General features: G+C 40.3%; 1 protein-coding gene and 1 long non-coding RNA gene across 9 annotated transcripts in view; one reads left to right on the top strand and one right to left on the bottom strand.

The window, feature by feature from the left end:
• ASAP1 (ArfGAP with SH3 domain, ankyrin repeat and PH domain 1) overlaps positions 1-17720 on the bottom strand; it is a 127287-nt gene extending 109567 nt beyond the window's left edge. For 4 of the 8 annotated variants that reach the window (XM_077782031.1, XM_077782040.1, XM_077782032.1 and 1 more), the window contains exons 1-2: positions 8046-8173; positions 7025-7154 (exon numbers count right to left, since the gene is read on the bottom strand). In XM_077782031.1, the coding sequence (XP_077638157.1) occupies positions 7025-7154; positions 8046-8158 (243 nt within the window). In that variant the 5' untranslated portion in view covers positions 8159-8173. Of the gene's footprint in view, positions 1-6508; positions 6529-6834; positions 6928-7024; positions 7155-7623; positions 7692-8045; positions 8174-17632 lie in introns of those variants that run through there. The other 4 variants (XM_077782038.1, XM_077782039.1, XM_031504099.2 and 1 more) reach the window with 4 other exon arrangements.
• On the top strand, positions 9051-19642 carry LOC116183268 (uncharacterized). Its single transcript, XR_013339696.1, has 4 exons — positions 9051-9204; positions 17644-17741; positions 18338-18399; positions 19347-19642. It is a non-coding gene; the product is annotated as an uncharacterized LOC116183268 (long non-coding RNA).
• The last annotated feature ends 4644 nt before the right edge of the window (positions 19643-24286 follow it).

The following is a 24286-nucleotide window of genomic DNA, read 5'->3' as shown; positions in this document are numbered from 1 at the left end:
CTTTTTTTAGAGCACATTTATATTGCCTACCTTTGCATTTGAAACAATACTTAGGATTCTAGGTTTGATTTCACTTAATGGTTTTATTGCAAAGCAGTATTCCATTCAAGATGAGATGCTATGAGCAGTCTTACAATTATCCTCTGTAAATTTGCTTCACATCTGCTGTTTAAAATTATTAACAACCATCTTTATTCATATTGTTATAAATCATAAACAGTTATGAAAATTGAGTTTTACTCCTCATAGTAAGAAACCAACCTCATTCTGTTCTGAATCATTCACATGCAGTCCTTCAGTGACACCCTGCTGAAATGCAAACATGGCTTTGTGGGTTGTTTCCCCCCTCTCTTTTTTTTTTCAAAGTACTTTTTTATTGCTTTTTAACTATGGAAGGTGTCTCCACAGGACTCCACCCAAAACATTAAACTAAACTTTAAGTCGTGTCACTTTAAGTGTCTCCCCTCCATCAAGGCCAAGTTCCCATGACTATATGGTACACACTCTGTCAGGGTTTATCTGCACAGCATACTGAACAGAGTGCACCAAAGAGCACTTTCACAGCTTCCTAACTGATGAGTAAACATGAAGAAGCCTGTTGGGATTTCAAAACAAGAAGCAGTACGTCTCAAAAAAACATATGAAGTACCAAATGTAGTAAGTACTTTCAAAAAGATGCATAAAATGAATACAGATTCTCAAAAGGCAAAGCCAATTAATCTGCCATGACTGAAACTCTGAGCTACCAGTGAGTGTTTCTTATTTTTCCTCACATCAGTCACATTTAAGCAAAAGGAGATTGCGTGCTTATTACAGACAAATGCTTTGACTGCTATCAAATGAAGGGTAAAACTGATTACACACTAAATGAATAAATACTGTAGCATGCAAATATAAAAGCATCCTCAGCTGCATTTTAAATACAATACACTGCTGTCAACTCCATCTGTATCAGATTTTCAGTATTGTGATCCAGAGTCACCCATGTGCTCTCACTCTGGCCTCTGTATTTCAGAATGCTCACATGCCCATCTTTACAACTCTGTTGCAATTTGTCATTTAATGCAAAAGCAGCAACAATTATCCTGAGTTTCATTAACTACACAAATAAATTTTTCTTATCTGTTATTTTCAGGACGGTTTGCTATCAAAAGAGTATTTCTTCAAAAACTGAAGATTGCTCATGGTCTGTTACATAAAAAACCAGCTCTGAAGTGCAAAGCTCTCTGTGATGCAAGACTCCTTCTAACTGCCATAAGTAATAGTTTACAAGGTTAGGAAAAGCTGTGTTTAAATCTAGTGCTGCTGGAGTTCCCTGGATTTATTTCCTAAAAATAAAAATATATTTTAATTTAAAAAATGGAGAAATATCATTAATTTGTTTTGATTATATAGAAGCAATGTTTCAAAAGAAATTAAGAGATATCAATTTTTTCTATTATTTCTTTCTCTTGACAAACACAGAGAATAGATCCTACCCATTATCACAGCCCAGGCTAATGAACAAAGTCAGTGTATAGTACCAGCAAAAGATGATTCAGAATGGAAATGCTCCTGTTCTCATGCATGGTTTCACCTGCCTCCCTTGATTTCGATACTCTTTCACTGGAAAAGAATACTCTGTCACTGGAAAAGGATCTTGTGGTAGAAAAGTGTATGAAATCACCACAGAAGATCTGATGTTATAGCAGTTTCAGTGCTACACAAGTTTGAACAAAATTATAAGGAGGAAAAATGCTGTCCCCTCATCCTTATACCAAAAGTCCTTCCTCACAGTAGAATAAGAAATAAATGCATAAACTGAAGCCCAAAGGGAAGGCTACATATGGGAAACTGTGAAAATGATTCATACACAACACATTTTGAAAGAAAAAAATTTAAAAAGGCAAAACAAAAAAAGTAACAACCCCATACTTTCCCCTTTCCCATCTCTAATCTTAGAGACTTATCCAGGACATGAAGAATAACATGAAAAAGCTTCTCCTTTCAAGCTATGTTAGATTACAGCAAACTTGCACCGAGAACAACAAAATGTGTGAAGCAGAGCAGGAGACACACAGTCATTCTTTTACTGATGTTATGCACACATCTGTTATAGGACCAGCCTAGACTGACAGACTATTGTGCTCAGGCAGATCAGCACAGTGAGAAACAAAATGACCAACAATCATTGCAGGAATAGTGTTGGTTTGGGTTTTTTTTAATTAAAAACCAAAACATAACAAAACCAAAACCTGAAAGCAAAATGCAAACATATCTGCAGCCAATCTAATTATTAGAAAGCACATTCTGAGTTTTCAGCTTCTCATTCAAGTGCAAAAGAAAGAAAGAAATAACATTAATCATTAAAAATGTTCAAGTATTACAGAAGTACATCAGTAAAACAGGCATTAAACTGCAAAATCAGCATCATCACAACTGAAGCTATTCTTTATTTTATCATCAGCTTCTAGCTGTCCCTTCATATTTACAAGCCTGACTAAAGAGAATTTAAATATTTAAGGGTAATCTCTGTCTCCAGACAGTCCTGTACAACATCTGCTACTTTAAGAGAAAGACTCAGAACTGCCTGGTCATGATAACTGAACTATCCCTTGGGTGCAAAGATGTCCTTTCAGCTGGAGCTGGGACACAGCAGAATGATAATCAAGACAGTCTTGTGGTGATCCCACATGTGCACTACTTATTCTCAGAACAGATGTCATCACTCTCGAAAAATTCCAACTAGCTTACAAAGTAATATTAACTCAATGATTAAAATCAACTTTTCAAAATCTATTTGAGTAATAAAAAATCATGGAGCTTCTGTGGATATAAAAGCATGTCTGGTCAAAACAAAGCAGAGGCTGCATTTTAAGAGATTGTATCAGTGATGTGTCTATATTTACCACTTAGGCTTTTTACTTTAAAAAAGTAATTAGCCATCCATTTACATATGCAATAATTCCCTCTTCATATGGTTATTACAAATTCATATAATGGTTTGGGTCAGAAGAGACCTTAAAGAGCATCGAGTTCCACCCCCTGCCATGGGCAGGGACACCTTCCACTAGACCATGTTGCTCAAGGTCCCATCCACACTGGCCTTGAACACTTCCAGGGATGGGGCATCCACAGCTCCTCTGGGATGCCTGTTCCAGTGTCTCACCACTCTCACAGTAAAGAATTTCTTCCCTACATCCAATTCAGTTTAAAGCAATTCCCTCTTGTCCTGACACTCCACAGCCTTGTAAAATGTCCCTCTCCAACTCTCTTGTCATCACCTTTAGGCCCTGGGAGGCTACTCTAAGGTCTCCCCAGAGCCTTCTCTTCTACAAGCTGAAAACTCCAACTCTCTCAGCCTTTCTAAAGAGGAAAGGTGTTGCATTATAAAAGACATCTCCCACCTGCATGCAGAAATATGTTAAAAATATATTTTCTTGCATTAATATAAGTTTAGGCTGAAGAAATCAACAAAAAGGAGTACAGATTGCAAATTCTCTCCAACTCGACCTATAGAACAATATAATGGTTGTTCCTCTCTCTATGAGTTTGAGAAAAAAGCCTATTATTTTAGCAATAGAATGAACTTTAAAATGTGTGTTTACTTGGAAGCAATTACATAACACTCATGCTCTAAAAAAATATTATAAAACAATCTTACAGCTTTTGGTAATTACTGTTAAAGATGCCTAAGCCTGGCTAGAAATATGGCAGGGTCTGTTTTTTAATCTGGTGTGACTGGATGACAAAAATCTAAGCTTGGTCACTTTAAAAGGAAAAAAATCCCTTGCAAATCTTCTTAAGTAGTTTTAAACAATGTAGCATGAAACCTTCCTATTCAATGAACTGCTATAGAGCAACATGTTTGTACTGCTGTCTTTGATTAATATTATGACAGATTTAAATAAAGTTTGGGTGGAGGATTTTTTTTGTTTTGTCTTTTGTTTTTTAATAAGTTGAGAACAGAGAAGTCCTTTGGAGAAGCACTTCCATGGTTCTCATTTTGCAAGGTATGCCTTTGTGTTTTGTTGGGCCTTCCACTGAAAACTTAGGAATGCAAACTCATCAGAATCAGTAAACACGTCTGCTCTGATTTTTCAATTGAAACTTGTTCCAAAATTGCATGTAACTGGATCCAAACACTCCACTGAAAATTATTTTAATAGGAAAAGAGTGGTAACTAGGAAATAATACATAGCAATTCACCCAGCTGAACAGACTGCTCCTCTACTGCTGGACAAGTAAGTGAAAAAATCATCAAATGATTCCATCACATATTATTTCAGAATACTTGTTAGTTAGGCAGGAACAGTAAATTCAGAATTTTTTAACAACTTCAGGGAACAAGGTAAAGGCATCCACCCGAAAAAATTTATTTTTCGTCACATTCTTTATAAAAAGGTGTTTCTTATTTAATCACTGATCTGAGCTAGAGCAGGAACTACACCAGACTCAGAGGCTGGGAAACAGACCGAACTTTCATTAAATCTGTTTCATTTCCCTTCCATTTTCGTTCAGAAAATAGTTCCAGTTTGCAACATCGCTTAGAATAAAGAAAATAATTAGTTAATCCACAAACTAGCTTATAGTCACTGAGGTAGGTGCAGGTTGTGCTGAATTAAATTAGCTGTAAAATAATGACCTAAGATACTTCAGGCAGCAGCGCCATAACAGCACAGAGCCTGACAGTGCCTACAGAAGCCCAGAGAGAACCCCAGTCCAGATGCAACATTCAGTAAAAATTAAACAGCTGCAAGGATGGAATCATCCCCTTTGCCTTAACACAGCAGGCTCAACACTGAAGTTCAGGAGCTGTTTGAGGATTCTTAGGTCATTCACAACACATCAACAACAGCAGCAGGAGCTACAGAATACCCACTTCAACTATTCACTTTAATCTCTTGTTTCACAGAATTCACTGCTTTAGGTAAACAGGTGTGTAGAAACCAACCCAGCTTAAAAGCAGTAGCAGCAAAACTATGTCTTCACTGTAATTGCAGCTTGCATGCACAAAGACTCCAAAGGAGCCTTTTGCTAGCCACATCCTGACTGCATTTCCCCATGCAAATTAATACATATCAGTTTGGGAGAGTTGCAGATTTTTTGCACGTGAAACAGTAGAGCTTGTTTAAATCTTGTTTCTCACCAAATAAAGCTTTTTTATATTTACAGATAATAAAAAAAAAAAAGCAAAACAAGTCCAGTTTAAACTGCAATCAGTTCAAATAGGGCACATAAAACAGTTACACAAACAAAAGAAATTCAAAAAAGAGAAACACAATCAACAGAAGTACCCACCATTCTTTATTCCCCTGATTTATTGTAAAATCTGACATTAAAACTTCTAAAATACAGTCCACACAAACAGTGCAGAACACTGTGTATTTATCTTCTATATTTTGTTTCTCTTCAGACAGGCATTATCACATTTAGCCTGTACTGATGTATTTCCCAAACCATGAAAGCATTACACTGTATTCTTACCCTAGAAGTTAAGTCACCAGTGATGACAAAACACATATTTTTATTAACTCTATGCATGCTGTCACGTGTACTAACAAGCATATCAATGGCTGCACCTATTCCACATAGTTAAGAACAGGGGGCAGCAATTCTGTCAAACACTAACCTAACAGGTTGATTTTTGAGAAATCTATCAGTGGCCATGACTTAGGTACAAGAGAAAAGAAAACCCAAACTAGTTACAGTTATGAAAATGTTACAGATGTTAATCTAGGTTACACAATAAAAACAAAATATAAAATTCTAAATGTGAACTTACAATCACTCTAGTCAGTTACCACAGACAATTGCACTGTTACCGTTTTGAACATAGACAGTTTTTCTATTAAAACTTCAGCTGATCTGATTCCTGTGGAGTTCTATTTCCATACCCAAGACTATCAAGCACATACCATAATTAAATAATTAATACTCTTTCCTTGCATACCAAATGTTTTGCTCATGCCAACACATTCAGCAGAATTAAAAAACTCTATTAAATCCATCTCCTAGATACGTGCCAGTTCCTGAAGAATCAACAAATACTTGATGAACTAAGTGTATAATCCAAAACAACAACTAACTGCAACCCTGCCACATTAGCAAAAGTCTCCCTTCTTTCAGCGTCATTATGCTTGTACCTTCAAGCAAGCACAGGGCAAGAGAAGAGCTGCACACTATCTTGTTTTAAAGTCATTTGGAAGACATTTCCTCATATCCACTAACCTAGTCCATTGGAAATCATTCTGAAACCTCAAATAGGAAGCAGTGGACTGATATTCCTTGGAAACCAGCTCTGGAAGTTTACCCATTTTCATGCTCCTATTTCTTGACAGCAGAGCAGGGTGAACATTTAAATGATGCTCATAACAAGCATGAAAAAAAAAAAACCCAGCACTGAGCCTTCAAGGTTGAAGTGCTGAGACCATAAAATCTCTTCTGCTGCATTATTTTGCTCCTCTTCTTCCACCAATTCTGTTTTCATATTATTTCCCTCACTCCACATTCATCTCTTCATCCTTACCTCATTGCTTAAACCAAGTCTTCCTTGGCAGATTTCTGCAGAGTTCTGCGTACTGGATGTAACGAGTAGCTGGGGAAAACCTCTACTAACGCTCCCAAACAAAACTCACCCTTCATCTTCCCTCTAAAAATCCCCAACATTCACGCATTTTCTTCTACTGCAACAACTGACAACACTGAAAATACCAAGAAGTACCACAGCAACATTTAAGTTCAGATAACTACTTTACGTACTAATCTTTGAGACGCCAGAGCAGAAAAGCTTTCTGTAACTAGCTCAACACAAGGGCAAAGTCCCACAATTAAAAGACCAGATTACATGCATACCAACGCCTCTGGCTCCTGTGGATTTGGGCGGGTGGTGCTGCCCCGTCCCTGATGCTCTCTCGAAGGCATACAGAAAAAAAAAGAAATAAAAAGGAGAAGAAAAAAAAAAAAGGAAAAAAAAAAAGGTGTGTGTGTGGGGGGGGGGAACGATAAAAAACAGGGGATAGGATGTGGGGTGTGGACGATTTACCTCTTCCAGCAGCGTGACCGTGTTCCTGCAGTTCTGCAAGCGGGTGGTGAAGCTGGAGGTGGTCGGGGAGTTGTAATCCTCTGTGGTCTCGGCGATGAACTCCGACACGGTGATCTGGTCCGGCATGATCCTGCCCCACCGGTAAAGCCCAGGAGAAGCCGGGCACACAGATCCGGAGAGAGAAGAAGCCAAGTTTCGAGGGGAGAGGTGAGGGAAAAAAATAAAACGAAAAAAAAAAAAAAGCAGAGGGAAGAAGATGTTAACAGCCAGCAGAGACCCGCAGCATCAAAGCACCGGAGACGCAGAGGGAGGCTGAGGCTTCGCCCTCTACATCCAGCCTCTCCCCGGCCGCCCCCTCCTCCTCCGGGCAGGAGGTGAAGGGGGTGAGGCCCCCGCACGGCGCCCCTGGCTCGGCCCCGCCGGTGGGGAGCGCTCCCGCGGCCGCCTCCGAGCAGCCCAGCTCGGCCCCGCCGCGGCGCTGCGGGGAGGGCGGCGGGAGGGGAGCGGCGACCGCGCCGGGCTCAGCCCCTTTCCCCACCCGCGCCGACCCCCCACGCCCCCCGGCCCGGCCGCTGCTCCCGCCCGCGCCGAGCACTGACTTGCGCGGGCTCGGGCTGCGCCCCCCGGGCGCGGAGGCGGGGCCGGGCCGGGCGCGGCGGGGCCGCGGGGCCGCGCTGACGGGCACCGCCGACGGGCACGCGCCGCCCGCCGCCGCTGCGCGCCACAACGAGGAAGCGGCTCCGCGCAGGCGCGGCCGGCGCTCCCCTCCCCCGGCCCCGCGGTTGCTGAGGGGGGGAGGCTGCCGCTCTTTCGTTTTCTTATCATTAAAAAAGGCTTTCTGGTGGGAGCTGACAAGGTCGGCGGGTGCTGGCCTGCAGTGCTGTCCCTAAGCGCGAGAATGAGCGTCCCGTGCCTTCTGGCGGCGCGGAGAGGAGAGACCCTGCCCGCCTCAGGCTGCGTGTCCGCTCCCGCTCCGGGGAGCCCCCAGGGCGGGTCGCGGGGTCTCTTGCTTCTTTTTTACCCTTCCCGAGGTCCCTCACAGCCGGTCGGAGCCCCATCCGCCGGTGATGTAGAGCCGAGGATTCCTGCAGCCACCGCTGAGGGAGCCACCCCTGTCGGCAGTCTTGACTGCATAGGTTTTTACGCTCCTTAGACTTAGTTAATTTTTAAGACGTCCTGCTACGATTTAGAGAAGCCCTTGAAGTTGCTACTGCTGATTTTGAGTAAACAGTTCTGTGCCTGAGCCTTTCCGGAGCAGAGCTGTCTCGGTGCTGCCGTGGCCGGGTCGCAGAGCCCAGCGCGGTGCCCTGAACCGCGGGTTACAGCCCTGTGTCCGCTCACAGCCAGCTTTTCTGAATAGTTAACATGTCCTTTAGCCATTGTTGTATCGTGTAATTCAGGGAGCTGACAGATAGACACTTTTTTTTTTTTTTTTTTTTTTTTTTTTAGCTTAGGTTTGGGGTCCCATATGTTCATTACTAAAGAAGGCTAAGTCTCAGGAGGCTCAAGTAATTGTGGTCATCTGCTGCATCAGTGTGATTTATTTAGCCATACTGTGTGATTTCCTCCTTATATTTGGGATTCTCTACACAGAAACTGGGCCATTCGGTAAATATTCTCAAATCTGAACAATTTAGAATGAGCACTATTATACAGCTGTATCCATTTCAAAGCATTTTATGCTCACTGTATAAGCACCTACCACATTACAATGTGGTTAGGCTTGTACATGGTTTCATATATAATTCTAATAAAATGCCTGTGCAGCTCAAAAATAGTTTACAGTATCAACTAAAAACTGCAATGCCTGAGTAAGGATAAAAAGGAGATACCTGATTTGAGTATACCCATAAAAAATTATTTCTGTGCAGTTCTATTAGCAAAAATATGACCAGCACTCCTGAGCAGTGGTCCTGCCTGAACATGTTTCGGTGATTTCATTGCCTTAGTAGAAGCCCTCCATACGGCCATGTGATTGCTGCTGCTGCTGCTGCTTCACGTGATCCAGCTTTCTGGCACAAAGGCTCTGAGCTTGTACAGATGATTGTTAAACGTCATGAGACTCTGAAAGGTAGAGTAGGCAAGAGGAGGAGGAAGCCAAGAAAAGAACTGTGTGGGAGTTACAGTGAGAAATGGATTTCGGCAAAAAAAAATGAAGCGCTGAAGAAGCAGCCGGAGAGGTAGGAAGAAAATCAGTTGATGATTGTGTTCATAAGAGCAGTGGAGAAGGAAGAGAGACCAAGAAGATAAAAATGGCTGGTGGCATCAAAAGCAGTATGGAAAGGAGAGTAAAGAACTGGCTGAGGGGTTGGGCCAGGGAAGAGCTGCTGGTAACAGCCAAAAGAACTGTTTTGGCCTAGTCTGCTTGGAAACTGGATGGGTGAAGGATATGGCCTGAGGGCCAAGCAGGGTCTCTGTGGTCATCCCCTGTAATTCCTGCTGAACAGCAATCATGGGCTGTCACTCAGCTGTTCCTAGTGGCCCGAAGGTCAGCCACAGTTTTCACATTAGGAAGATCCCTGATCCCTCGCTGGCAGATTTCAAGTGAGGATAAATCTATCACACTGGTGGACAAACTGGTTTAATTAATTTGGTACTCTCACTGTTAGGGTTGAATTGTTGTTCTTCAGACTGTAGTTATTGAGCTTGACCATTAATCTCTGGATTGTAAAATAACCTCATCTGTTTTCCCAAACAAATCACCCCAGAAGCTGAACATATTGCTAAAGACATAATTTCTTTCATACTATTTCGTGAAAATTTATACTACAGAGTGGAAGAGCATATTCAACTAAGAAAGGTAGTAGACAGGCCAGGGAAACTGTGGCAGTGAAGAGTGACAGAACTGAAGGCAGAGCAGAGTAAGCGCAACTGAGCTTTTGTGTTTCTTCATCAGGGAAAAAAATTGTCTTCTGGAAAGACATATTAAATGTCTTAAGAAAAAGAATGAATACAGAAGAATACTGGTAAATAAAGAGAATGGCACAAGGCCTAAAAATGAAAAAGGAAGATAATAGTTGCCTTTTGGTCTGTTTTTGACAGTTCTGAAATTGTTTACTCTGCCAGAGAGATACAGTGCTCTGTTTTGCTGCTTAAAAGCAGCATTTCCCCTTCCCCTATTCAAATGTTAGTAAAGAAAATAGCCCTATAGGTATGACCTCTTTAGACTTGGATTATTTTCATTTAAATTCACTGGAAACAAGATCAGTTAATTAATGTGATGTTAATAAAAATATACTAGCTGCCTGTAAAAATGTGCTAATATTTAAACTAGTCAAATTATGTAAGTATTTCAAATAGCATTCAGTGAATTTCAGATTTAACCACGTTTCCTGTTTTGAATTGCAATCAGTATCCGAGATTCAATTCTAAATTTGTAAGATGCACCTCTCTTTAAATTGTCACTAACTGAAATTACTGTTTCACTTCACAAATGTCAAAGAATAATCATCAGAGTGTGAAAGTTATATTTCACAGTGGCTGCTACAACACTGTCAGTCTGTGCTAGATCCTGGGTGAGGCTGTGCCACAGCCTTTTTCTCATGGAAGGTTTGCCAATGAGTTATGCTTATCTCAATCCTTTTGGTATTCTGAAGTGAAATACATCTTGTCCATCCTGGACAAGCTAATGCCAGTGAGGATCATGCAAGCAGCACTGGAAATCACTTACTCCTTACTGCTGATGCACTGCAGCCAAGGAAGTTGTGTTGTCTTGCCATCCCACCCAGTGACTCAGTCTATAAATCCACTTGATTCCCTGGTTTTTATTGTGATTGCAAACAGAAGAGTTAATTACAGCAAATTCTGCAGTACTGGTGATAGTTGCCATGCTTAGGGAGAGTCTAAGGAATATTGCAATGATGAACTACCAACACAGGTGTTAAGCAATGATAGTATTCTTCATTTTATAGTATTTTGGACAGCTTATATTTAGATTGAAATCATCAGTTCGCTTACAGGAGCTGAGCAGGAGTGAACAGGTGATGATGTTGTCATCACTGTGAACTTTGCAGCATGGCCAGTATGTGCCAGAGGTGAAAAGCTACATGGCACTTGCACAGCTCTTCACATCATCAATGCAATTAACTATTGAAACCATACAGCAATGTGGTAGAGAACAGCAAGATTATTTTTCCACTACAGATAAGGAGCCAGATAGATGAGATTGTGGCCCTGCAGTGTTTGTGGCTGTCTAGCTTGAGTCATGCAAAGTCAGCTCTTCAGGATATCAACACCTCATCTAGGCTGAAGCTGGTGGTGAATCTCCCGTGGGATGTGATTATGCTGCCTGCAGAGAGCAGCCCCAGGACCAGCCTGAGGTCACACTTCCCTGCTGCGTAGGAAGCAAACTCAGAGATGCAAACTCAAGGTGTGGTTGCTGCTTTTGGAAACAAGCTTGACCCGAGTCCCTGGCTGTGCATCAGTGTGTTGTCAAGCGTGCTCAGATGAGCTGCCTCCTGGCCATTTGCAAGCTCTCAGTGTGGCATGGAAGTGAGTTCTTAGCTGGAGAAGGAAATCACTGCACACATCGGTTCTGTGCAGTGACAGGATTAGTGCAGGTGTAGTCATGGCAGGATCTCACATGTCAAATTCAAGGGGTTTTGATTCTCAAGTATGAACATGATGCCTTTTTGCAAATACTGGTTTACAACTACATTCATTTCTTGACTTGTAATGTTTCCGTCTTGGCTATTACTGCGGATAAAAGTGCTGATTTTATAGTATGACAGACAGTACTGTTTAATTAAAACATCAAATCATTGAAATGCACATGCTTTTCTTAGTTGTTGTTTTTATGCTCCTTAGCATCTCCACAAACATGGAGAATGTCACCAGCTCAACAGCAAATAGCAACAGAAGTAGTGTGCTAAAATGCATAAGGAAAATATCCTTAGGCTGTGTTTCTCTACTATACTGCTATCCTGAGTATGTTTGTGGTTTGACGTTAGATTCATCCATTTCAGCTAAACACAGCAGTCAGGAGTACTTCCCATCCTCTTCCTGATCCTAACTCTATGAGATCATCGTATCTGTTGACAACAGACATCCATGGCATTTGATACCTCAAAACTGATTTGAGGTTTCCTGAAAAAAAACATCTATATGGTAAATTGCTGTTCCTACATTTTTATAGTCTTATTTTCAGATAACTTCTAACAAAATTAATGGGAAAGGCTTATTTAAATTTATGGCCATAATACTAGAATATCCACAAATATTTCTGAATATCAGCTCTTTTCACATGAGTTGGATGCTGGGCTTAGGGGATAAAAAAAACTTCAACAAGAATCTCAGCAGGATGATTTATGCTTTTGGTTTTGGAATATCTCACGTGCTAAAACTCAGTAAACTTTTTTTTGTTAATGGAACTCTGATAGTTTTGTTTTGCAAAGCAAAACCACCCCATTTAAGTGAGGACAAGTAATATCACTCTGTACTTCAGCAGGAAATGTTTAGTCAGGAGGCATTTCACCTCCAGGAGCTGTGTCCTCTCAGAGGATGGTCGGACGGCTGACAGCCTTGCATGAAATGTAACAACTATGTATTTTGACCCGCAGCATGTTTGCACATTTAAGATCACACAAGTGCATGGTGTACTCACAGGAAAAGGCAAAGTCTATTTTAAACACTGAAGCCTACATCACACATTGTGACTGGTGCTAATTTGCTTGAAGGAAACGTGCATGGTAAACTGCAGAGTATTTCTACTTGAGAAAGAAGGCTGTTGACTTTGACATTTGCAAACAAACCTTTGAAATTATGTTACCGGGACTGAATAGTCTGGTAACTTTCAAGTAAAAGAATACTTCGTGCCTGTGTCACATTGTTGAACATGAAGAAGACCAAAATCCAGGTCCAGCAAACATGCTGATTGCAGTTCTGTGGTTTTTATGGGACAGTATCTGCTAATGTGACTTATGAACTGCATGAGCTGTGTCAAGAATTTGTGCTGCTGCTGTGACTGTGTTGAATGCAAGAATCAGCTGATTTCAATTTTAATACTGGCATCTCCCACCATTTGTCTTCCTCTCATATTTAAAATAAGATAGCAAATGTCTTAGAAACTACATGTTATTTTAAAAACCTTTTAGCACTTACAATAGTGGCTGAAACAAAAGGTTCTTTTCACTTTCTTTCAATATTAAAATGAGAGCAAAAAGAGAGCCCATTGTGTCCTCATTATAAATGACATTTTAGTAGCATTAAGATCTTGTGGTTTTAACACTATGTGGACAAAATGAAAAGAGATTAAATTAGAACAACAGAAATATTTTGCTGAATTATATATTTTGCATCTTATTTATGTGAATGTCCTGGGCAAGTAGCTTGGCTGAATGATAACAAAGCTCAAATAACGATCTCAAAGGACAGCTGAAAATAACAGTACTGAAAATGAAGTACAGCATTTAGTTACACAGGATTAAGCTGACTATCTGCTGATTCAGTTTTGCCTTTGTTTTTTGGTTTTGTCATGCAAGATCAAGTGTCAAGCAGACAAACACATAATGGCATTCCAGGCTCCCAGTAACAACAAGCAATGGGCTGTTCCCCTGCCACCTCTGCATTCTCCAAAAAAGAAAACAGCAAAATGCTCACCTGCAGCAAGAGGCAGCAGGCTCAGGACAGATATAGTCCTTTTCTTGTTACAGGTGTACTGAATTTGGTATTTCTATTTCACAGATGGTTTTTGTTAGAGATGATCAATTAAGAAACCTTACTTCAGTTCATAGGAAGTGCAATAATGCATATGAAGGGTCTGGAGGGAAGCCATACAAGGAGCAGCTGAGGTCACTTGGGTTGTTCAGCCTGGAGAGGAGGAGACTGAAGGGAGACCTCATTGTGATCTCCAACAGCCTCACAAGGCAAAGAGGAGGGGCAGACACTCATCTCTTCTTTCTGGTGCCCAGAGACTTGACCCAAGGGAATGGCTGGAACTTGTGTGAGAGGAGGTTTAGGTTGGATATTTGGAAAAGGTTTTTCCCCTGAGGGTGGTTGGGCATGGGAACAGGCTCCCCAGGGAAGCTGTAACAGCCCCAAGCATGACAGGGTTCAAAAAGCACTTGGACAATGCTCTCAGGCACATGGGATTCTTGGGCATGGTCCTGTGCAAAAACAGGAGTTGAACTGAGTGGCATTATGGTCCCTTCCAGCTCAGGATATTTTATGATTCTATGATTCTGTGTATCAGGAGACAACAGATTCAAACACAGCTCTTATAACATCTACAGAATATAAAAGCACAGCAGCATATTCTTCTATATGGACTGGTTTTTGGACAGTTCAAAGATATCAAACTCTTACAAGTGCTGATGGACAAAAAAACTGTCAGTGGAGCCACTCCCAGGTTTGACGTTAACCCTTACCCAGGTGAAAATTACTCAGAGAGATGATCAGGCAAGAACTGCCAACCCTGAAGGAGGTGGTGTTCCAGCAGTACCCACCATCACTGCATTGGTGAGGCTGAGGAACATCACAGGGAAACCTGGGCATGATTGTCCTTGCATTCCTGACACTGAGCAAATCTTTGAAGGATTGTTGGGAAGGGCACTGCAGACATGTTGGCAGAAGAGCAGGCTGTTCCAGTGGGATTGCAAAGGACAAGATGAAGGCAATATGTCATGAAGGGATACTCTTATTGAAATGAGAGGAATCAGAGTCCTTCCAAAGAAGGAGTCATAGTAGCTGGGTGCTTGCTTTTTTTTTTTTTTTTTTTTTTTTTCTTTTTAATATGAGAAATAGCAATGACTAAAATCAGAGCGTGATACTGCAGAAATGAACATGTTGCAGGGCAGCTGGCATAGCAGGCTCTCCAAAATAAAAAGAGAATGAAATAAAGCCTCAACCCACATTGCAAACATTTCAATATTTTCTCTTTCCCTCTGGAAACGATATGGCTGTGTCATTACCAGGCACATCTCTGGTTCTACTGAAGCTGCTAAATGTATGCTGATGGCAACATGCAGTGTTTTGCCTGCAGTAAAAATGAAGGTTCAGAACCTGTGAAGCAGTTGAAGAATGAAATAAAGCCTCTGTAGACCTGGGATCATGTCCTTGAGCTGCCACTCATGTCTCTGACATGGCAACTGATCTCTGTGTGCATCATTTCTCTATTTGTGGAATGCAGACAATTACATTTCATTTTCTAGGTGAAAGAACACTGGTCCTTTTCAGCTGAATACTGATGTGTCAGAACTAAGTATTTTTAATATATATTTTATTGTAAGAGTTTCAAAAAGTATCTGGGGGTTTAGGCAGCACTTTTTCTGACAGACAAAAAGGTTTGGCAAGTAAATGAAAGGATTTCTTTCTACTAGTTGTAATACTGTGAAAATATAAATCAGAAAGATCTGTGTTTGTGAGGGTCTCCTACCTCTGTATTATAGTTTTATTAGCATTACTTTGTGGAAAAAGAGGGGCGAAGACCCCCATGATAATAAACAGAAGTCATTAGGAAGCTTTGCTAAAACACAGTTTACAGATGTGAATGTGTATGGGCCTACTGAGTTACAGTTTAGGTGCTAGCTTATAGTGTTGTCTCTGCATACTTTATTTCTCATAATTTTCTAAATAGCATCTCATTAGAGAAAGGCTGGAAATAAATCTGCAGATGTTGGATGTTATAAAAAAAGGTCCTTGCAACCACTGAACATATTAGCACATCTGTGTTTCCCTTATATAACCTACTGTTTTCAAGGATGCATCACTTGGCCAGACTCTAGACTTGAAAGTAGCATAATAAATTTTCAATTCAGGAGTGATGCTTTTTGGGTTTTAGTTTGTCTATGTTTATTTTGTTTGCATATTTGTTTGTTTTTATTGAGGAAATCAGAATTTTTAATGATACATAAGATCTGAAATAATTTGAGACATGTCTCCTTTATGCTCAAGCAAAATTACTCATATTTAAAATTATGGTTTGCAGGTTTTATTAATGTAGATGTTTGAATGTTGAAGTCATAAGGGTCTGGTAAAACCCAGGATGACAGATAACCATATGGAAGTTTTTTGGAACATAGTCTTGCTGTGTGTACCAAATTTCTGTTGGGCCAGTGTTCACATGGTGCTAAATGAAATTTAGCAGTGCAGAATTTCAGTCTAGAGGTCCATCACAGCAGCTCCTTTTGCTGATTACTTATTTGCTTCTACTTTTAACCACTGAATTTAGCTTGCAGCTTCCTAAGTTAACTGGTGCTCCATTGGCTACTGTAGAGGTTGTCCATCTGCTCATCTGTTCTGCCTCTAAGGATTTTTGTTAAAGCAATGCTGATCTCAGAAAATTGGAAAGGGCGTCAGGAAAGATGTCAAAAATCTTCAGCTCCTAGAAGTTTTGCGAGAAAATAAAAATGAGCAGGGGAAAAATGTTTCTTGCCCTTTGAATAGGAAAGGCTTGCTGTCACTTTGTTTTTTGTCAAGTTGATTAGTGTGAGAGAAAGATCCCTTCAGTGTCCCAGTCATGGGAAGAGTTTCAATGATGGTTTGCACCTCCTCAGGAGCTTCATCCAGACACAGATCTGTAGGAAATTTGGTTTCATTAACTTCAGGGATTTTAGCACTACTTATTTTCTTGTTGGTGGTTGTGATTTCCTTCAAGGAAATCTAGAAGCAGTAGAACATAAAAATGGAAGTGCCATTTCAAAATCAAATAGGAATGTCCAGCTTAATAGCGTTATTTTTTTTAAATATGACTGTTTGACTTCTGAACTCTTGCTAATTTAAGACCTCATGGACTTAAAAAGGGAAAAGTATGTATAGCCATGTGACAAAGCAAATGTGCTAGAGGAGGATTTATTCAGTTTTGAGAAGATCAGCAGCAGTGATTCACCCTCTTGGCTGGTCTGGACTGCAATATGGTCAACTGATTCCCCCAGGGAGGAAGAAAGGATGAAAGTCCCACAGTGCTCTGTGGTCACACAGGGAGCAGTGATCTGTGCCAGGGTAGGCCAGCCTGTGCATCCAGTACAAAGAAAACTTCAACCTTAACCATCAGTATTGTTGTTGTAGGGGATTCAAGTCAGGCAATCCAAATGTAGCATTTAGTGGTTCAGTGAAAGAGAATGAAAACTTTAAAATGAGAGAACTCACCATTCAGAGACTGAATAAACAAAAAGCATATTTAGACAACTGTGTGCTATTCAGCACTTTACATCATGCAAAGAAGAGAGTCCCTCCTCTTTTCAAGCCTCCGCACAAATCTTGCCATAGATTTTTCAGGGTGATCTGAGAGATTTGTTGTTTTCAAAGTTAAAACAACATCAGCTACAAGATCTAGATGAGTTGAAAGGAGTTACAATGTCCTTTGTATACCCAGACCCCTCATCTAGCTTTGAAATCTATGAAAGCAAAGCAAACAATATAATAAATGTTGGTGTTTGTTCCAATAATTGGTCAGGTGGTCGATGCTTTGTAAGGATTTACTGATTTATTGGGACTTTTGATTCTTGAAAGGCAATAGTTAGACTTTTACTGTGGAACACCCACTATAGTAAAGTCTGAAGTGGCATTAAGCAGAAAAAAACCCACTAGCAGGTATTAGAATTGATAAAACATCTGGTCTGCTTTTTACTTCTTAAACTAGTTATTTATATTTATGTCTTTTGTCTTTCTTACCGATTCCATAGTGAATCTCTTGAAGAAAAACTTGAAAGCCTGGATGCTGAAGATCTCATGTCTCATCTGTCACGACCAGAAACCTACCTAGAAGAGGAGAAAAGATCAAGTAAGTAAAACTGACCAAAGCTATGGGACTGACAAAGTCACTTATTTAAACAGTCAATTTGAAAAAATGTGTGTTAATTCTTTAGTGGTGGAAATATTATCTTTCATTATCTGATTGCTGCATTTGGTATTGTGAGTTTCACTGTGGTAAACAGTTCCATTAGAAATTCCCTGATAAAGAACACCTTGTTAAAAATTGCTAGAGGAGAGCTTCGTTTAGCTGGCTGGGAAAACTCTCTGTCTAACTGAATGTGGCAACTACTCAGTCAGCTGCACTGAGTGCAGTGCTGGTGAGGACTTGCCTGTCCAAGCTGTCTGACACTTCAGAAGACCCTATTTTCTGATATAACTTCAGTCTAACCATTCAAGCTGAAAATTTCAATGTCAGGTGTATGCACCAGACTGATCTTTTTTAGAAGATGGAGATAAGATCTGAAGGATAAAGAGACTGGGAACAAGAAGTGTTCTGACAGGACATAATCCTGCATGTGGGAGAGGGCAGGAGGGTGTGGGGAGACAGTCATGGCAGGATATGGACAAGTGGTCTCACAATTTTGCATCAGGTTTTTCTGCCACTATATTGCATACTCTTTCCAGTTTAACACTTGTGTTGCTGTGGGGAAAGGAAGGTCCTAGACATGCTACAGAGCCCTGAGCAGGTGAGTAGGGCTGGCACATACCTTTCAATTTGGGACATTCTGGGCTGATCTTCATGTTTGGTCCAAAGGTACAAGCTGGAAAAAGATTAGCAGGGGCTTGAGGCCAGATATGGGTGCTGAGAAGGAGAGTACTACAGAGAAGCCATTGCCATGAGACGGTAAATCAGGGAGGCTGGGACAAGCCCCATGAGTCAGAGAGATGTGGACTGCATGAGCTGGCACATGGGAGAGGTGACAAAGACCCATAAGGATAAGATGAAACAGAGAGGCCCAGGCAACAGGGGAGTGGGAGAGAGGCCATACCCAGATTGCACTCTTTGATTAACCAGTCTGCCCATTTTCATTTGAGCACATCACTTTATTCCTTGATTCCATGAGGAAAAACACAAGTCCTTCCCTATGAGTGTTTTCTTTTTAACCTTCTGTCTAAGAGAAGCCTTGTTACGCCTTTTGACCTATTTCTCCAGAGACTGCTGTAGTTTGTTTATGGGGTTTGTCCTGTTTGTTTTGTGTTTCCAGATATGTCATGTGGGTCTGGAAGTTTTCCAACCCTTACCATTAAAAATAACATAGAATAATCCCTGTCTCCAAGACATATGAGATCCAATTAAAAATTGGAACATACAAGTTTTTGGATGGGATGTTAGTATCTCTCTTTTCCCTTCTGTTTCTGAGCCTTTAGGATACTTTCAAGTGATGCTGTCAAGAGCTCTTTTATTATTAAGAGGGTTAGACATCTTTTTTACCAGCAGACTTCCGATTTTTACCTGCTGCCTGGAAAGGATCTGAGATTTTACTAGGTATGCCACCAGCTTGGCAGCACAGGAGGGGAAATGGTTATGGGCCCTGCTCATAAGGAGGGGGTGTGGCCTTTGATTCCAAGGCCAGGAGGAGGAGTATCTGCCTCAAGTCAAGAACATTTTGCTTGAATATTGTGTTCCATGCAGGAAGAAGTTGTTAGAAGGCAGACCTGGCACTGCACTGTGTTTTTGTGGATTGGGAAAGGCATCTCCTGGCAGACAACTGAGTACCACCATCTTACAACAAACCCATAGCCACTGGCAACCCTGGATGTGACTCAACCCATGATGACGCCTGCTGGTTCTTTAATTTTACAGCACACCTCTTCCTTTTAATTATATTATTCATCTTTGTAGGCAAAAACGTCGCTATCATCATAGGTTTATGTTATTCAAATCAAAGCACGAAATAAAAAATATAAAATGGCTCATTATTTTCTAAATCGGATGCTGACCTAAGTTTACAAGTAACTATGATTTACATTGAACTAAATTTTAAAGGGATGGCAATTTATTTTTCATAAGTCTAAAAAGACACAGAATCTCTTTATGTCTGCTATAATAAACTACTGAATATTATTTAATTGCTCATTTGGTATAAGTGACATTATGAGCATTTTCGGTTACATCTCATTGGTTATAGAATGATTATGATCCCTTTCTAGGTCTCCTACTCATTTTGGGATCTATTGATACAAGAGCAATCAGCAAATAAATAAAATAGCAAAGAAATCCAGAGAAATATTTATAAAGAAATCAAGTTGGTTGAAGTTATCATCATTGATTGATGAGAAACAATGCTGAAAAGGACACATATGTGGCTCTCCTAGAGAGAGGAATGCTGGCCTAGTGGTGAAAGTGCTCATGTGAATTCAACACTAATTCAGTGACTTTGGACAATTTATTAGGGCATCATTCAGATGGCAAATTCCTCAAGTCATACACCCATTATCTGGGCAAAGAGTCTTTTGAGGCTAAATACAGCTTTTCTGAAACCCTTGACCTGATGACAGTAGTAGAATTTGGGCTGTGTCAAGATGGCATTTTGACTCTTCTTCTCACCCCCACAAAAAAAACAAAAACTATGCTCCCTGACTCTCCTTGGCAATGTGGAGGTAACATGACAGATTTGTGAAAAATCCTTATATATGACAAGTATGTGAGTGGGAGCAGGGAGTGGATATGAAATATAAAAGCCCAGAACATATAGCGAACAGTGAAAACTGGAGAAATATGATTGCCTTTCACACGGGAACACCTACACCTGAAAAGAGAAAATCTAATGGGGCTTAAGCAAGGACGGGGCCTAACGAAGAGCAGGGTGACATCAATGGCAGCTGGGTGACAACTCGACACAATACAGCAATACAATAGCAGATTCTATTAGTCCTTAGATGAGGAAAACATTTGTTCTTGTGCCTAGTTATAAATACATACAATTATATTGGATTAATTGGTACAAACTAAGTGCTTGACTAATCCTAATGTGTTACTAATAAGTATAATGAGTTGAATCCCTATATTTTTAAGGTTTTAGAACAGGGCAAATGTTGTGGAAAGCTAATCGATTCTCAGGAAGAGAATATAAAAATTGTCAATGTATTGGGTAATAATCAAGAAAAAAATCATGCAGGGATTTTGCAGAGGAGAGGAAAATATCAGGAAATATTTTTTACATGTTTTAATTACCTGCACTTAATATTGCTTAAACTCTGTGTGATTTCATGCAAAAGTCATTTAATGGCCTATTTTACCTTGCTTTTCGTTTTAGAGGACATTTTTTCTTTCATAATAGACTATATGACCTGAGTAGCAATAATATAAATCCGTATTTTTTCATGTCTAATCACTATTTTAGGGCAAATACTAGCCAGCCCATATTTTCCATATTCCACAGAGTTAGGCTAACTAGAAAAACTCAAACAAGCAAAAGTTAATATTGTTTCTACAGTCACTGATACAGTAACAATAGTAGTTGTGCACCACCATGCTGAACATCAACTCCCTTTATGTCCAAACAATAGTGTGAATCACAGAAATCTGACCTTGATATACAAATGTGATCATGTAGTAATTATAGCTCTTGTGCTTTCTGTATAAACAGACTCCTTCATCTGGAAATGCTGTAGGGTACTGCTTGATTCTGCAATTTACAGTTAATGACTGAGCAGAAAGCTTTTATATCCCAAAAAGCTTTAAAATAAAGCAGGTAGAAAAATCTTATTTCCCGCAAATGAAAAAAATAAGCTGGTTATTTGAACAGCAATGAATCAAGCAATTGTTCTATGTATGTTCTGTTGAAAAGCAGATATCACATATTTAAAGATTGTCCTCAAAATCACATTTTGCAAAGGTTATTAAAGACACTTTCATGGTCAAAATATGGAACTAAATGACTCAGTCCAAGTGGTAACTGACATGTTCTTTAACAACTGTGAGGTTAACAAAAATATCTTTCATTTCATGCCAAAATCTGCTTGTTCTCTTTGTGTCTGTGTTGGTATCATCCAAACAGGATGTGACAAACATATGTTCTTTGGCTTTGCCCTAATCCATGATTTGGATAACACTATTAAGATGTGGTCTAACAAACTTCAGGGAAGCAAATCTGAGGATATTTGTCTGTGGACTTGATTTTAGTATGATCTAAGCAATAGAAGCTCCACCTGACCTCATGAATTAGCATTATGTGTTTCAGTGCTTCCATAAAAATATATTATCGAAGTATTAGCATGCTTATAGACATGGGCTGAATCCTGAAAGAAAACAATGGTGGGAAATCAACCCAGCACAGAGCCCAGGAGTGACCCTGAAGGCTCAGTGACATCCTCTTGATGATGAGTCTCCACTTATGAGGGTTTCCAAGAATGTCAATTGCTCAGGTTTTAATCTATTCAATCATTACAGTGATGATTTTGGAGACTTCTAAATTTTTAATCAAATTTTTGTTTAGTTCCATGAGTGCTACCAAAGTTCATAAATAATACATAAGTAGTATAGATTTTTCTTTTCCCCAGGAAAATTTAAAACCTGAAAAAAAATATCAAGATAGCTTTCTTGAAATAAAATGTATTTTCCTTAATTCCATCCTGATTGGTATGCAATGAGTAATTAACAAAGTAATAAATTGTATTATTTTTATCTGATTCTTTATAAATAATACTTGGAATTAAAAATTCCAGTGTTTTGCACTGGATTGATGTCAAGCTGAGAGGGTTATTAATCCTCAGGTTGTTACACCAAACTTTTAAATATATTGGCAAAGTATGAAATTTCTTCTATTCATCTTGAAATACCCTCATGTTTGAATATGTATGGGAAATCAACTTAAAAATTCAGACTTTTTCTTGCATGGTGCTTTTAGAAATAGCAACTGATTTAAAAAGAGCCTAGTTTTAGGAGATGGTTATTACTGTTAGAATGGAAATTAGATCTCTGTCTCATGTCATATAATTGCCATATGATTATGAAATGATCGTGGATGGGCTCTGCAGGTGCAATAGAACAGTGATTTGGAATTCATGCTGCAAAACATAATTCTAAGACTGGACAGTTTTTAGTGTAGGATTTTATAGCACATTGCCAGAGAGGGCCAGAGGGCTCAAGGGTACTTGTTTGGTCATTTTCTGCAGTCTCGTTCAGAGGTGAATTTTCTTTAAGACTCAGATGACAAAGATTTGTGTAAGTATTTTGACTGAATGGCTTTCTAGTCTTTGCAGACTGTGTTTTATTACTTGTCTAAGGGCTTCAGGATGGTGGCATTGTGAGTTAAATCTCCCTGTATCCATTTAAGAGCGACCTTTTTATCACTTCCGACTATATCCATCAGCTGTTTCTTGGGCTCAGGGAAGAAGTTTCATTTTGTGAAGGCAGCACCTAATCAGTGTCTGCTACCCAGCTTCAGACCTCTGCAGGGCTTTCACTGATCTTGTCAAGGGTATTTTTTTTATATTTGATGATGAGGTTGCCATTTGCTGTCGAAGATTTTGAGTTACTTATAATCCACTTCTGAAACCTGTGAGGGGCTAATAACACACAAGAGTGCTTCCCACCTTCCCACCTTCCCTGTATGCTTAGTCACTGCCTAATTATTTACTTAGTAAAAAGTTTATAGCAAAATACCTTGTGCATAGTATATAGATTATAGATTAATAACATAATGTGTTTATGACATCAAGCAGTCTTGTCAGTGCCCCCACTTGTTCTCAGTAGCCACTGATTTTTAGCTGTATTGAAGATCAATCATGTCTGAGTTTTTAGAAAGGAGTCATTACTAAAATTAGAAACTAAACCTACTGCATCTGTGTTAAAGATCAAATTGTCCCTGCACAAAAAGCTGGGTGCATTTGAACCTTTGATGTCCTTCCTACAGCACCTTTTCTACCCTGAGTTGGCAGCACTCAGGCAAAGCAAGCACCACACCTCCTCCTTCCAGCCTTCATCGATTCGTCAGGCACTCATGAGGTCATGTACTGTCCTGGTGTCTGAACACCTCACAGAAGTTAATATATTTGATATATATTTGTAGGATGGTGTTGCAGAGGATAGATAGATATGATTGTTATTTTAGCTAGCCGGATGTCACTTCTACCCTTGGATGAATCCTGGAGTGAAATGGACTGTTCCATCCCACCCCGCAAAAGATTGTGGTTCATCCCGCACCTCTGTACCTGCCCCTAAAACAGAGTCTGTAACCCCATTGGCCCATGCCTTGTCCCAGCCCACCTGGGAGCCCTTGATAAGGGGGCTCTGAGCGGCCATGCGGCCTCTTGGCCCTCTCCTCCCCTCTTGGACTTCCTCCCTCCCTGGGGCTTCCCCTCTCCTAAACCCTCCGTTTCTCTCTCCCCTCCCCCATCCTCCTAAGCCCAGCCACGTGCTACGCCTGAGAGCACGAGGCTCGAGCATCCCTGAATTCTCCAATAAACCTCTTCCCCCAAGAGCAAGCTTCAGAGATCTCTGCCTCCCAACACCCCCAACCGTGCAACAGGAGCATACTCATCCCACAACTGGCGCCCAACGTGAAAGAAAAAGGAACCCACGAATTTCGACACCTCCATGCACGGTAATTACCTGTGATAGCCTCCTCT

This window comes from Lonchura striata, chromosome 1, assembly GCF_046129695.1.
Source record: "Lonchura striata isolate bLonStr1 chromosome 1, bLonStr1.mat, whole genome shotgun sequence".
Classification (NCBI taxonomy): Eukaryota; Metazoa; Chordata; class Aves; order Passeriformes; family Estrildidae; genus Lonchura; species Lonchura striata.
Note: the sequence above shows the minus strand (reverse complement) of the source record. Positions and strands in the feature narration are given on the sequence as shown.